The sequence below is a fragment of the Alligator mississippiensis genome, chromosome 3, assembly GCF_030867095.1.
Source record: "Alligator mississippiensis isolate rAllMis1 chromosome 3, rAllMis1, whole genome shotgun sequence".
Classification (NCBI taxonomy): domain Eukaryota; kingdom Metazoa; phylum Chordata; order Crocodylia; family Alligatoridae; genus Alligator; species Alligator mississippiensis.
The window spans coordinates 251,070,739-251,085,721 of record NC_081826.1 but is presented as its reverse complement, the minus strand read 5'-3'; the positions used below and the strand labels follow the sequence as shown (position 1 = coordinate 251,085,721).

General features: G+C 44.2%; 1 protein-coding gene across 7 annotated transcripts in view; it reads left to right on the top strand.

Moving 5' to 3' along the window:
- The window catches only part of CCDC125 (coiled-coil domain containing 125), a 28,942-nt gene extending 19,271 nt beyond the window's left edge, over positions 1–9,671 (top strand). For 6 of the 7 annotated variants that reach the window (XM_014595416.3, XM_019482857.2, XM_019482853.2 and 3 more), the window contains exons 10-12: positions 2,878–3,052; positions 6,554–6,687; positions 6,835–9,671. In XM_014595416.3, the coding sequence (XP_014450902.2) occupies positions 2,878–3,052; positions 6,554–6,687; positions 6,835–7,200 (675 nt within the window). In that variant the 3' untranslated portion in view covers positions 7,201–9,671. The remainder of the gene's footprint in view (positions 1–2,877; positions 3,053–6,553; positions 6,688–6,834) is intronic. The other variant, XM_019482873.2, reaches the window with a different exon arrangement.
- Positions 9,672–14,983: the final 5,312 nt, after the last annotated feature.

The following is a 14,983-nucleotide window of genomic DNA, read 5'->3' as shown; positions in this document are numbered from 1 at the left end:
TTGGACTAGATCAAGGGCGGGCAATTATTTTGGGTGGAGGGTTGCTTACTGAGTTTTTGCAAGCTGTCAAGGGCTGCCCCTGGAAGTACTCCATTCAGCAAGGGGTTTTGCCATCTCGGAACCAGAAAAATACCAAATTATATTCTAAAAAGCAAACATCTATAGCATTCATTAATTTGATTTAAAAAAATATTTTCCCCTGGTTTACATGTTTGTGTAGTGTACACAGAGGTGATTGAATAATATCTTCATAGATTTCATAGACATTTGGGCTGGAAGGGACCCTGGAGCATCGAGTCCAGCCCCCTGCCCCAGGGGCAGGAAGTCAGCAGGGATCATAGGATCCCAGCAAGATAAGCATCCAAATGTGTCTTGAAGGTGTTCAAAGTGGGTGCTTGAACCACCTCTGGTGGCAATGTATTCTTCACTGTCCAAACCCCCAAGGTTTGGAAGTTCTTTCTTATGTCCAGCCTGAATTGGTCACAGTGGAGTTTGTGACCATTCGATCTTGTCATCCCTTGGGGGGCTCTGGTGAACAGACATTCCCCCAGATCCTGATGAGCACCCCTGATAAACTTATAGGTGGCCACCAGATCACCCCTGAGCCTGCGCTTTTCCAGGCTGAAAAGCCCCATGGCTCTCAGCCTCTCATCATAAGGTCTGTTTTCCTGACCTCTGATCATGTGCGTGGCTCTCCTCTGCACCCTCTCCAGCTTCTCCACATCCTTTTTGAATTGTGGAGCCCAAAACTGGATGCAGTACTCCAGCTACGGCCTCACCAAGGCCGAGTACAGTGGGAGAATGATGTCCTGGGATTTGCTTGAGAAGCATCTATGGATGCAAGCCAGTGTTTTGCTCACTTTACTAGCTGCAGCATCGCACTACAGGCTCATGTTCATCTTGTGGTCAACCATGACCCCCAAGTCCCTTTCATCTGTAGTGCTAACCAGCATAGCACTGCCGAGCCTATAAGCATGCTGCAGGTTTTTCCTCCTAAGGTGGAGAACCTTGCATTTTTTGGTGTTGAACACCATCAGGTTCTCGTCCACCCATTTCATGAGTCTGTCCATATCTGCCTGGATCACCCTCCTATCCTCAGGTGTGGATGCCTTACCCCAGAGTTTGGTGTTGTCGGCAAACTTGGCCAGTCTGCTTCTGACACCAATGTCCACATCATTGATGAAGATGTTAAATAGTATAGGCCCTAGGACATAGCCTTGTGGAACCCCACTGGTCACAGCGCACCAAGACGATTGGCTCCTGTCGACCACCACCCTCTAGGTCCTACCGCAGAGCCAGTTCCCCAGCCAGCGGATTGTGGTGACGTCAAAGCCGCAGTTAGCCAGTTTAGCCAAGAGGTGATCATGGGATACCAGATAGAAGGCTTTTTTAAATTTGAGGTATACAACATCGATCTCTTCCCCCTTGTCCAGGTGATGCGTCACCTGGTCATAAAAGGAAATGAAACTGGTCAAGCAAAACCTACCCGCAACAAACCCATGCTGGGTATCCCTTAGGATATTGCCGTCAGCTAGTCTGTTAAGTATGGCCTCTTTGATAATCTTTTCCAAGACCTTCCCCAGGATAGAGGTCAGGCTGATGGACCTGTAGTTTGCCGATCTACTTTCCTCCCTTTCTTGAAGATAGGCATGACACTGGCCCTCTTCCAGTCATCGGGCACTTCACCAGAGCGCCAAGAGCTCTCAAAGATCCGTGCCAGGGGCTAAGCTGTGATGTTCGCCAGCTCCCCGAGTACCTTTAGGTGTAACCCATCAGGGCTGGCTGACATGAAGTTATCCAGCCTGTCAAGGTGTTCCTTCCTTAAAATGAAGTCTTATTCTTGTATTTGGGGGAGGGTTAGTATAGGCTTGGGGGGGGGGGGGGGCTGTAGGTGTGTGGGTATGGGGTTTGTGGGGGATTGTGTGTGGGGGGAGGGTGGCGAGGGCGTATGAGGGGATGTGGGTGTGGGGGGCTGTGTGTATGGCATTGCAAGGGGAGGTGTGGGTGCATGTGTATGGTGGGGTGTGTATGTGAGACTCACCCTATGAACACACTGCCCCTGTCCCCTCCCCCCCCCACAGCCCCTGCCTTCACGCGCACAGCCCCCCCACAGCCCCTGCCTACACACACGCACACACCCCCCTCGCTGCCCCTGCCTACACGTACGCGCGTGCACACCCCTGCCTACAAGCACGTGCACACACACCCCTGCTGTCCCTGCCTACAAGCGTGTGTGCACACCTGCTGTCCCTGCGTGCACAAGTAACGGCAAGGCCCTGTGCTCCCTGGTCTCGCGATGCAGCCAGGAGCCACGAGGTGCCCAAGCAGGGCAGGGGCAGGAAAAGAGTGAAATGGCTGGGGGTGGAGTAGAGCTTGGCTGCTTAGTTCTGCTGAGGGCTCCCCCTGGGTCCTACTGTCCCTGGCTCCTCTCAGTTCTGACAGGCAGCCAGGAGCAAATAAATATTAATCTCTAATTTTTTTTAGGGGCCCTGTGGGCCAGATAGAATGGCATGGCAGGACAAATCCAGCCCACGGGCCATATTTTGCCCACCCCTGGGCTACATGGTTCTTGAGCTCCCTTCTAACTATAATTCTTGTTTTCGAAAGGAAGCTTCACTAAAAGGTTGTTTGGAAGGAGGTGCCAGTGTCACAACTTCCCTACATAGAATAATAATAATAAAAAAATTGCTGGCTCCTTCTTTGTCTCCATCCATTTGTACAGGCCAGTCTTTATTGTGAGTTAGCTGGGGGGGTTACCACAACAGAGTACGCAGTGGTGCTATAAGGTTTTAATGGATGTAGTCCGTCGTTTTTTTAATATGTTTAGGCTTCCCAACTTCTCTAACACAACTTAAACATTCTCTCAATTACGAATAGACTGAACATCTGAAGAAAAGTAAAGATGAAGCTTACATAATGGCAGATGCCTTCAGGATTGCATTTGAGCAGCAATTAATGCAGAGGAAGGACCAGGCTCTGAAGTTCACACAAGTGAATAAGCTCTGTAAAAAAGAAACAAAATTTATAAACTGGAAACGTCTAAAAGAGGATGGTAACTATGCATGTTGTATGATTGTGTGCATGTGCCTATACTTGGTGTATTTGGTAGGAAAAAAGAGAAGTAACTTGATGAATTGTGCGTGCATGGGCGTGCTCTCTCTGCTACACATGCACTCTTGGTCATTCTAGTTAAATTACATTTATGGTCTGATAGCTGATCCAGGATTCCAAGGAAAAAGGGAGGAGGTTATGTGAACACTGCAAATTCATCATTATGCTGTCCTCTATTTGGAGTTTTTCTGTTTAAAAACAGAAAATCTAAAAACGTGTATTTTACAGTTTGTTCATAAATGGAATATAATTGTAATTGCAAGTTTTCTGTTGACTTCAAGATTTATGAGAGGTTATTACACACCAAAGTTTTGGGCATGTTTCATAGTTTCATAGTTGGTAGGTTCTGAAGGGACTTAAGCAGATCATCAAGTCTGACCCCTTGCTATGGGCAGGAAAGGATGCTTGGGTCATGTGACCCTGGCTAGGTGGTTGTTTAGCCTCCTTTTGAAGACCCCCAGGGTAGGGGCGAGCACCACTTCCCTTGAAGTTGGTTCCAGATCCTAGCCACCCTGACTGAAGTAGTGCCTGTTGATGTCTAGTCTGAATCTATTCTCAGTCAATTTATGGCTGTTGATCCTTGTTACTCCCGGTAGTGCTCGAGAGAACAGGGACTCTCCCACTGCCTGCTGGTCCCCCTTGGCAAGTTCATAGACGACCACCAGATCCCCTCTCAGCCTTCTTTTGTGGAGGCTGAACAGGTTCAGGTCCTGTAGCCTCTCCTCATCGGGCCTACTCTGCTGCCCCCTGATCATGCGAGTGGCCCTCCTCTGGATGCTGTCAGTGCTATCCACATCCCTCCTGAAGTGCAGTGCCCAGAACTGGATACAGTACTCCAACTTGCTTTTGGTGAGCCATGGGGGCTTTTGAGCACTCTTGCCCCCTTTGATCCACATGGGGATTGTCACGCTTTGGGCTTGGAGGATCGTCTCCTTAAGGAACGACCACCCTTCTTAGACTCCCAACTCCCCTCCCCTCTGGGACTTTAGTGCTTCCCCGACTAGTCTGCTTACCTCATTGAAATCCGCCCTCCTGAAGTCCATGGCTGCTGCCTTGCTGCAGGCCCTTGACACCTTGCGCTGGATGGTAAATTCCAGTAGGTGATGATCGATATCCCCCAGGTGGTCGAGCACCCACAGTCCCCTCACCAGATCATCGCCTGTGGCCAGGACCAGGTCCAGCAAGGCTTTTCCCCTGGTGGGACTGTGCACCTCCTGGGTTAGATGGAGGTCCTGTAACTTGGCTAGGAACCTATGTGAGCGGTCAGACCTGGCTGACTGCTCTTCTCAGCAGATGTCCGGGTAGTTCAGGTCACCCATGATGACCTTGTCCCTTGACTTAACTGCCTCCGCGAGCTGACCTGAGAATTCCCGGTCCAGCTCTTCTCCCTGGTTAGGTGACCTGTAGTAGACCCCCACCGTTAAGTCCCTTTCCCCCCCGACCCCCTTGTATTCTGACCCAGAGCCACCTCAGTCTGCCCTACCTCAGGCCCAGTGCTGTTTGCAGAGCATGTGTATTGCTCTTTGACATAGAGCACCACACCCCAACCTTTCCTCCCTGTTCTATCTTGCATATACATCCTATAGCCCTTGATGTTGTGTTGGATCCCACCAAGTTTCAGTGAGCCCCACTATGTCTGGGTTTGTGTTAGCTAGCAGGAGGGCAAGTTCCTCCTGCTTGTTCCCCATACTACAAGCATTAGTGTAGAGGCATTTAAGGCCTCCTGGGGGTGTAGGCACCTCCCTCCCAATCCCAGGACTATCCAGGCTCCTGTCTCTTACCTGGGTATTTCTTGTGCTCGTCGCCTGTCTTGGCTGGGCTGTTCTTGTGGGTGTCTCTTGGTTCTGTGGCTCCCTCGGTCCTTTTCCTCCCCCTTCCCCAACAAGCCTAGTTTAATGTTTAATCTGACCATTTTAGTTGTTATCAACAGTGTTTTTTATCTTAATATAATGCGTTACAAATCACTTCTACATAAGTATTATGAGTGGATGATAAATATGTAGGATAAAAAAGAATGAATTAAGGATATAAAAGAATGAATTAAGCCCAGAAATTTGTGCTGAAGTTCCTGGAAATATTGTGTAATATAAAATAAACTTACATATATTTAGAAAACATTTGTAATGATAATACTTAGCAAGGTCATACTTAGATCTCAAAGAATTCTTCAAATGAGCTGAGTATCAATATATTTATTGCACAGAGAGGAAAAGCAAGGCATAGAATATTTAAATGCCTTGTGTCAGGTCACACAAATTCATGCCAAAGCTGGAAATTGAACTTATTTTCAGTTCTTTTTGTTATCACTAATGCTTTACTTCGAAGTCTGCTGTGTTTTTTGTGTACAGGTTTCCCTCGTCAACCACGGTTTTGCCAACCATGGATATGCGTATCCATGCTTAATATTCTGTATACCATTTTGGCTACCATGGTATACTGTTTTGAGTAACCACAGTATTCTGTGGCCGCACATCAGCCTGCTGCCTGCCGTTTTTCCCATAAGCCTTTTGTCTTGCCAACCACAGGAACTTTCAGGAACCTAACCCCAGTGGCTGGTGGGGGAAACCTGTATAGCATAGAGAACTCACCATTCTTTCTATATTTGTTGAAGTAGTTCAAGAACATCTATGTAAACCCAAAACACGGAGAGGGTGGTTCAGGTGATTAGTCTGACCTGGGCTACACTTGTGATTCTTCCTTCGTTGTTCTACAAGTATAGTTGCCTCTAAATTGGGACAGTAAGTTACAGTTTTTATTGAGTGAGCTGCCGTCAGTGGGCTCCTCCTACTCAACCTGTCATTACCCCCAAATTTGGGCTCGGATCTTACTCAACAGATTCTTTTGCCTTCGTTGAGCATTTTAAATTACCTTTAGGAAACTTCCATATCACTGCAAATGCCCTTTTCTTACCAATCTGGTCAAAAGGCCTTAGGGTTTGATCTCTCGGAATTCAGGATATTTGCTCTCTTTGTAAAAGGCTTCTAAAGATAAAATTTAAATTAAGACTTTAAACAAAGAGTGGACCTTTTGCACGTAGTCCCAAAACAATGACTTAGATAAGGAGATAAATCTTATCTTCTTCCTGAAACTGGCTAATGAGCAACCTTTACAAACATTCAAACTATTTCATTCAATATGACATCTATGAAACTGTGTGTTTTCATGCAGTTATACATTTTCCATTTTATTCACCCATGTTTACAATTGGAAGACTGTTGTATCATTAGTGTGGGCCAAGGCATCCTTGTAGGTAAAACTGCATTATTGCATCCAGTAAAGGAAATGATAATTTGAGTTGCACTTTATCTATGAAAAGGTGCAATATTTTGCTTTAGAGTATGTCTATAAACCTAAATTCAGCCTTTTTTTATCTTCTTATAAAAAAACAAACAAATAGTGTTCACATTCATGAATTTCAGGTGAAATTTACTCTTTTCCTTAGGACACATCACTTCACAAGGGAACAAGAAAAGTCTGGGACAAAAATTAGCAGGCATGCTCATTTCTGATGCAGACTGTAGGAAAATAGAAGAATTGCATAATCCTCATGAAGCACTTCGGGTGTTAGTAGATTTGGTTAGTATCATGAAGAGCATTCAAGGGGCATATTGGGCCTTGGCATTGCTCTCCTTAAATGAATGTAAATACTGTTGATATACATGCAGTGTTTTGTTCTTAATTTATAAACTTGTTTTCATTTTTCTTTTTTAAATTTTCACATAGCTGAATGATAAAGAGGAAGCTTTGGCTCATCAGAGGAAGGTTAGTTACATGCTGGCCCGTGCAATGGAATTAAAAGAGGAAACTTCAAAGCAAAGTAAAGAAAATAATCTTTCAGGAGAGAGCATAACTCAGAAGAACTGTCAATACAGCACCACAGAATCCCAAGAATCATCTCATTGTGCAAATTCTTGTTGCCAAAATCCCGGTTCTCAGAACAGCACTTGCTCAACTTACAATACAAAAGTATTTAAAAATTCATTGAAATCACTTAGAAAATCATATTCCTGGCCCCCTGGGACCATGTGTTGTAAAGAAAATGATGCACACAAAATGGGTAGAACTACAGATGTCGACTCTACATCTTAAATACACTTGGAATTTAAAAAGTAAAAGTAAAAGAAAAATGTTTGGTAATGCCAAGGGATAAGGAAACCTGCAGAAGCTGGATGTTATCCAGGAAGTGCCAAACATGTAAATGTTACATTTGTAATCAAAATCCCAGGAAAATCTGTTTTATAAGCTACATATATGCAATTATTTCAATGCTCAGGTTAAAGAAGTATGCTGCTTTAAAGTTTTAAAGCTCTTCTGATGCTGTTTTCATACTGTATAACGCTATAGATTGTTTGTGGCCTCTGTCCCTGTTAAAATGAAAGGTCAGGATCAGACATTTATGGCACACTTGGTCTATGAATTAATGGAAGTTGTTGTTTTTACCCTTTTTCATTCTTAATCGCGTGTTATATATGCTAAGAAGTTATATCAGGATTGGGAAAGAATCAAAATGTCTATATTGTCAATACAGAACTAGAAAATCCCAAGAGTCAACTGATTTTGTGCATTTGTGTTGCCAAAATCCTGGTCCAACAGTGACTCCAAAATGTGTGGAAAATCAAGAGCCACATCGTGTTATAGCTGCTAATGTCAGTTAATGAACTATAATAGTACATGTATTTCAGAATACTATATGTACAACACAGCTCCTCTGGAAAGAGGTTTTCAGATTTGAAATTCCAGTATATAGCTTTGTAGTTTCAGAGATTGTGTTGTATTATGAGTGAGTTAAACACATATTTACATTATGAGAGATTAATTTCCTGAGCCTATAGTTAAACAGGAACTGTTTACACACAGTCTAAAAGCTGCTTTAAAATTAGACTTCCTGGAAAATAACCTTCCAATTCCCAACTGATTTTTCTCATTGACTGAAAAAACCCGAAAACATTTAATTGTTTACTCCTAATATTTAGTATATTTATAATGCCTTTGGATGTTATGAATCCTTGATGCATTTGGATCATGTTAGTCACATAAAAACCTCTATTTCAATATATAACTTGTTGAATTCCAGGCAACGTGGCAGAATCATTTGTTTAACAATTACTGCTATTCATAGTGTTTTACTTACGGATTAATACTTGACTAGTTAAAAAGTTGGAAAACCAGAAAAATTTGCAGAACTGTTTATTTACTGACTAGTATTCAGTCCTTTGTATCCAGACCTATTCTGATGCAACTGAGGATGTATATGGCACACAGCGACTATTAAAGAGAACCAAGTAACTTTTTAGATTTTGTGTGTCTAAGCAATGGAAATATGGAATGAATAGTAGTTTCTGCTAAAGGGAAGCTCAGGATTAGTATTTAATGGTGCTGGAAGACCAGTGTGAAAACCAAATGTGTTTCCTTGAAGTCTTAAGAATTCTGCTGTTAATTAGAAGTGTGATTTAGGCCTAACTATATTAAGAACCTGACCAAATTCAAGCACAATGGGGTAGTATAGCTGGGGACCAACTTAATATCTGTTAAGTCCAAAACATGCTTAAGGTTCTCTTTTAGTGAAACATACTTAATAGTTTATTGCAGCCCCTTAGAAAAGTTAACATACCTGTGCAAGACACCTGTGCGTGTACTATTGTTGGCTCGTGCTGTTAAACATTGTTTTAGAGACACTGAATTTCGTCACAAATGAGATGATGTTGCTGGACCCTATCCTATTCCCCTCAAAGTCAGTGGTACAGCATGGTCCTACACTTTGATTAGGAGCTCTGGGTACTACCACCTTACAAGCAACAAATAATAGAGCTTAATCAGAAACTTCTTGCCAGTCATCAGGTTAGCATCTGATGAACTAGGTTGGTGCCCATGAAAGTTCATGCCTTTCTGAACTAGTTACTCTTTAAGGTGTCCCCTGCCTGACTTCAGACTAACACAGCTAACCAAATCTCTGGTCAGAAGCTTGTTTGAAACCAAGGTACTATTGATATTTTTTATAAATTGAACTTGAATTATTTAAAATGTTTATTTCTGTTAGACTACGTATATTTCCAGACTTGTGAAATCCTATTTGGCAATACAGTTTTATGTATCTGTGACTATGCTAAGCAGCTCTTTTATTCCAGTTCTATAATAAATTCCAGTAAACTTTGGTAATTCTTAAGAACAGATTCCCATGACACAAGCATCTTAAATTATACAATTTCTTGTTAGATCAGTCTGGTGAAATTATTTCTTCTCAACTTCATATTGTTGCTAGTCAAAACGTGGAAGGCAGCATCCATCTTTCTTAGCTTTTTGTATTTGTTTCAGCATCTTAATGGTTATTACATATAATTGTGAACTTTACAAAAAAAAAAATCTTATTTTTAGTTTTGAAAATGAAATTCTTTGTTAAACCAGACTGCTACTGTTGTAGCAGGATGAGCAATATATGCATGTGTGAGAGAGTGTCCTTGCACAGTAGTGGCCTACATTTCAAAGGTATTATGTGGACATCAGTGGAAGATTGAGTTGCTCAGTACCTCCTAAAGCGGGGTTATAAAATGTTTTAAGTTTTATTTTGAGCTTTGTTCATTTTTTTTGTCTTTTTTTGAATGGCCAGTTTATCAACTCAAATTTTTTGCACCCACTTTCCCCAACTTTTGATTCTGTACTGTCAGATTATGTTCTCTGACTGCCCCTTCCCTCCAACTAATGTGTTCCTAAAAATGGTTCCAGGAATACATGCATCCATCATTAGCATGTATTCATAATATGCATCCATAATAAATAAGAACAATCTGCTAATGACAGTCCATTAGTTATACAAAACTTTGAACAGTAGGTTTTGATCCTCCCCTCTCAGGAAATAGTTCTCAAAGGCAAAATTACTTGAGCTCTACTTCCAAGTTGCAGCTTCCTTAGTATATCTGATAATAAATGCTGTTTCTGGATTAATATTCCCTTGAGGTAAATTGGAGACATTGATGATGGGTAGGCTCTTAGCAACAGGTATTGGTTTACATTTAGACCCTGTTTGGAAGATTATCTTCATGGTAAAGACTATTTTTAATGGATGTTTAACTGCTGGGTTGTAATTCCAAATAACAGATTGGATTTTCCAGCAAATTATGTGGCCATGACACCAGAATACATGGAGTCCTGCCATTTATCTGAGGGGGGGAAATGTCAGTATGTTCAAGCTTATTTATTGAAGGAGCAGATGTGAGGTTTGCAAATGAAGTTCAGCATGTCATGAATATAGCTGTGGCAATAAGTGTAGAAAAAGAAACCTCATTTGTACCTGTGGCTTTCCTTGGGGTAGTATATTTAAAGGTATAAAACCAGTACTGTTCAACCTTTCCCTTTGCTTAATTAAGGGAATAGTGGAAGGAAGGGAATGTACATGCATCTTCTTTTCCAAGGCTTAGCTGAAAACTACTATAAAGTAAAAAACAAAAAAGATATATCTATTTTGATCTCTGAGTATGATAATCTTAAATGGACAACATGGAAGAAGCTATTGCATATGGTACTGATGTCAGTCTTGCTCGTGATGGAATGAATGGACAGCAATGGGAATTCTTACCATTCAAACACCATCTGCTCTAATGTATGATGTAACAATGGAAGGAGGCATGCCAGCCTCAAAAAGGGAGCAGCTTTGTTCATTTTTGGTGTCTTTAACTTTATCAACTATCAGCTTTTTTTGGCCAGTGTGGTCTATAACGTCACCAATTAAATCTAATATGCCTTCTGGCCAGGTCTCCCAGATGCCACATGCATGTGCGCAGCCACAGCATGTATGTGGCCAGGAGTGCAGCTAGGCAGTGTGGAGAGCAGCACCCTGCAGGCAAGTCTGTGGGGGCACGTGGGATGGAGGGGCAGATCGAGGCCCCCATGATGACAGAGGGAGTGGGGCAGGGGCTGGGGGCACTACCCAGTCAGGGCAGTGAATTGGGACCCTGGAACCAGGGTAGGGAGCAGGATGGAGCTGTGGGCGGGCACAGCTTTTGAAAGGAAATAATATTTAATTTGAAAGGAAATAATATTTAAGGAAATAATATTTGTCCAGAGGGCACGGAGGGTGAGAGAGAGGGACAGTTCCGTGCCACTGTGCGTAGCCCCCAAGGGAGGCATGGGGGGCATGTGCCCCCCTGGATTTGTGCATGGGTTGGAGGTGGGTTGCCCACTGCAGACTTGGGGCTCTCTACCCTGCTACCTTTGTCTTGGGAGCCGTGCGCTGGCTACGTGTCCCCTGTCCATCTGGCAGCAGTGGTGGCGGTGAGTTGTCCCTCTTGCTGCCAGGTGGGCAGGAGACCTCCTGCGTGGCTTCTGGGCCAAAGGCAGCAGGGTGGAGAGCCTCAAGCCCACAGTAGGCAACCCGCCTCTGCCCTTGCCCCGCTTGGATCTGCTCTGCTCCTAAAAAGTCGCCACACTTAAAAAATGGTAGTGGCAGCGCTTGAACTAAAGCTCATTTGACAAGCTTTAGTTCAAGTGTCCCCACTGCCATTTTTAAGCACCCAGACGCTGATCCCCTGGACAAGCTGCCTGCTGCTTTGTCCCACTCCCCCACCCAGGCCCCAGGTCCCATTCACCACCCTGGATGGGCACCCCCAGCCCTTGTCTCTACCCCACTCCCTTCCTCATTGTGGGGGTCTCAATCTCCCCCCACCAGACCCCTTCCCTCCCCTACACTCCTTTCCCTCCACAGACTTACCTGCAGGGAGCTGCTCTTCACGGTGCCTGGCTGTTCTCCTGGCTCATTGGCCAAGAAAATCTTTTATCAGTGCATCCCTAGCTTTTTCCTTCATTGAATCTGGAGACTGGTGTATACTTTGGATGTATTAATTCTATTCTTCCCTTGTGCTTCTGTCCCTCTTGTACATCTCTTTGTTTAATTCCATCTCTTTTCTTGCCATATTCCAAGTCGGAAGCTTCTTGGGGTAGGGATCACCCTATTTAGCCTGAGATTGATCTGTGATATGATGGTTTTATAAATCTAATTTGAAAGGAAATAACAATATTCAAGACAGCACAATTTAAAATACAGTTATTTCTGTTTGGTGTGTTTGATTTGGTTTCTATGGCAATAAGCCTTTCCAAGATTTAATTCTGTATGCTTATTGGTGTCTTTCTCACAAGCCTCTATGATCTTGTCTTCTTTCTTGTTCTCTGTCCCTTGAAATTGTACAATCCCTGCCTCTTGGAGCTTGCTTTTTTCTTTTTAAAAATCTCTCTTCAAAGTTGTATGCTGATATAAAAGTATACCATAAATCATAATGACATTGTTAGTTGTGCAAGTGTAGCTCTGGCCTTGGATCATTGTAAAGAAGATCTCGGAACAAATTCATTCTAAATGTACAGATTTAGGCTCCACAAGAGCATAGGCTGCAACCGGATGGCATTCAATTTCTTTTAATGATGTGAGCATATTTTCTTATTCTTGAAGAAACTGAGCTAATCATAGAATCAGAGAAAACTGGAGTTGGAAGGAACCTCATCTAATCCAGCTCCCTGTGGATGGCCCAAAGAAGGGCCATCCTCAACTAGATCATCCCAGCCCAGGTAGACAAAGAATTGGCTAGGAAGATACAGTTGGGGCTGGTCCTGCTTTGAGCAGGGGGTTGGACTAGATGACCTCCTGAGGTCCCTTCCAACCCTAATTTTATTCCATGATTCTATGACTAGCTCAGTTCCTACCTAAAGGGCTTTAAAAATAAGAAAATATGCTCATGTTGTAACAAGCTTGTAAGATGATGATTTTTAGTGTCATTTTTTAACTGAATCATTAGGAGGGATGCCCCTGTTCTTTGATTTAAAACCAGCATGGTAGACTGTCTCTGTCCTCTGTCTGTTATGGTAAATTTATGGGAAACTGCCTCTAACTGGACGAGCAAAGTGGGGAAAGGGACTATCCGCAAATTTTTTTTTTTAACTTTTTGTAGCTGCCTATCTTGAGACTCTGAGAAGTGATTGCTAGAATCATGGAAGTAGGGTTGGAAGGGACCTTGTAGATCTTCAGGTCTGACCCCCTGCCTGGGCAGGAGGAAAACTGGGCTCAATTGACCCCAGCCAGGTAGACATCAAGCCACTTCTTAAAGACCCCCAGGGTAGGAGCCAGCACCACTTCCCTTGGAAGTTGGTTCCAGATCCTAGCCACCCTAACTGGGAAGTAGTTCTTACGGATGTCTAATCTAAACCTACTCTCCAACAACTTGTGGCCGTTATTCATAGATTCCTTGTTATCCTGGGGGGCGCTAGGGGAAACAAGGTCTCCCCTAAACCCTTCTGGTCCCCCCTGAGACTGCTTTTCCAGCTACAGCTGAAATCGGGAGTTTTGCTTTGGTCGTAAGAAGTGCTATAAAAACATAAGTATGCTGATCTAAGGGCCCCTTGTTGTTCAGGTCAAGGCATGATAGGTTCTGATGTGCAATGCACACAATCATGCCTCCTGCTATGCTGTTCATTCTACTCTTCCCTTGTGATGCTGTCCCTCTTGCACATGTTTTTGTTTTAGTTTCATCTTTTTTTCTTGCCATTATTCTAAATTGGGTGCGGCAGGAAGTGTGATTGTGGGGTCCAGCATTGGATCCTATCGCCTTAATGCTGGTGCAGTCGTGCTCAGTCAGGGCTCAGGTCATGGCAGGACTCCCATCTGTGCGGCACCTGGTGCCCTTGGTCAGTGTTTCTCAACCCATGGGTCATGACCCCAAACTGGGTCATAGTAATATATGAAAGGGTAGCAAACAAGCTTTTAAAATGGATTCTCCTTTAAAGGAGAAAAACATGGGGAAACTGTGGGTTTCCCCTTGCAGGCTGGCAGAACTTCAGGGTGTGAGGGGCTGCGTAGGGGCCCCCAGCCCTACACACTGGGGGGTTGGGGCAGCGGGTAGGAAGTGAGGGCACAAAGTTGGGACTGGCCACCCATGTTTGCAAAGGGGTCTTGGTACAAAAAAGATTGAGAACCACTACACTAGGCAGCTGAGGGCTGCCCTGTCAGCTGATGAGACTCGCAGCCTCAGACCCTGACGTGCAAATTAAACCATGTAGTAACCAGCTATAAATGTACAGGCAGACCTCAACTTATGTTTTGTTACAATGTTTCGCACTTACAACATTTATAAATTGACACTTGTTTCAACTTTCTGACATCAGTTTCAACTTCACAATGCTTGATCTGATGCGATGCCACACCAACGAACAAGTTTGCGGTGTCACCCGTGTCCCTGGAAGACTTCTGTCCAAACTTCCTTGGACACTTTCTTTAAGAAAGCAGCCAAGACTCCTGAGGAGGCTCCAGCCAAGAGCCCTTCAAAAAGTCCAGCAAAGTCACCTCAACCCAGTCCTTCCAAATCACTAGGATTCCTATTTACAATATAAATACATTAATGTAGCTGTGTTACTCATCCATAATATTGTTTCCTATGGAAAAAAAGGTTCCCAGTTGCAAGGTTTGAGTTAACGTGCACGTTTCAGGATCCCATTGTGTCCTTAAGTCCGAGGACTGCCTGTATTGCATATTTTCCAGCTGTAACTTTATAACTTTTGATGGCTTGATAATTGCTTTGTTGAATGAGCCACTTAATTGCATCATGCATGCAAGACGTAGAGAGGGGGCTTAAGATGTCACTTCAGCGCAGGGGGTGGAAAATGCCCAGTCAGTAAGGCGTCAGCCCGCCTGGAGGGGCAGGGGCAAGCCCCAGCCCGCGCGTGTTGCCGCCGGTACGACACGAACGTTTGGAGCCGCGGCCGGAGCCCCTGAGCTGCGACCTAAGGCGGCGCCAGCGGCGCCGCGCCCCGCCCCGCCCCGCAGTGAGAGCAGCGCACCCACCCCTCCGGGCCCGAGGGCGGCTGGGGGAGGAGCCCGCCTCACGCCCCGCCCCCTCCC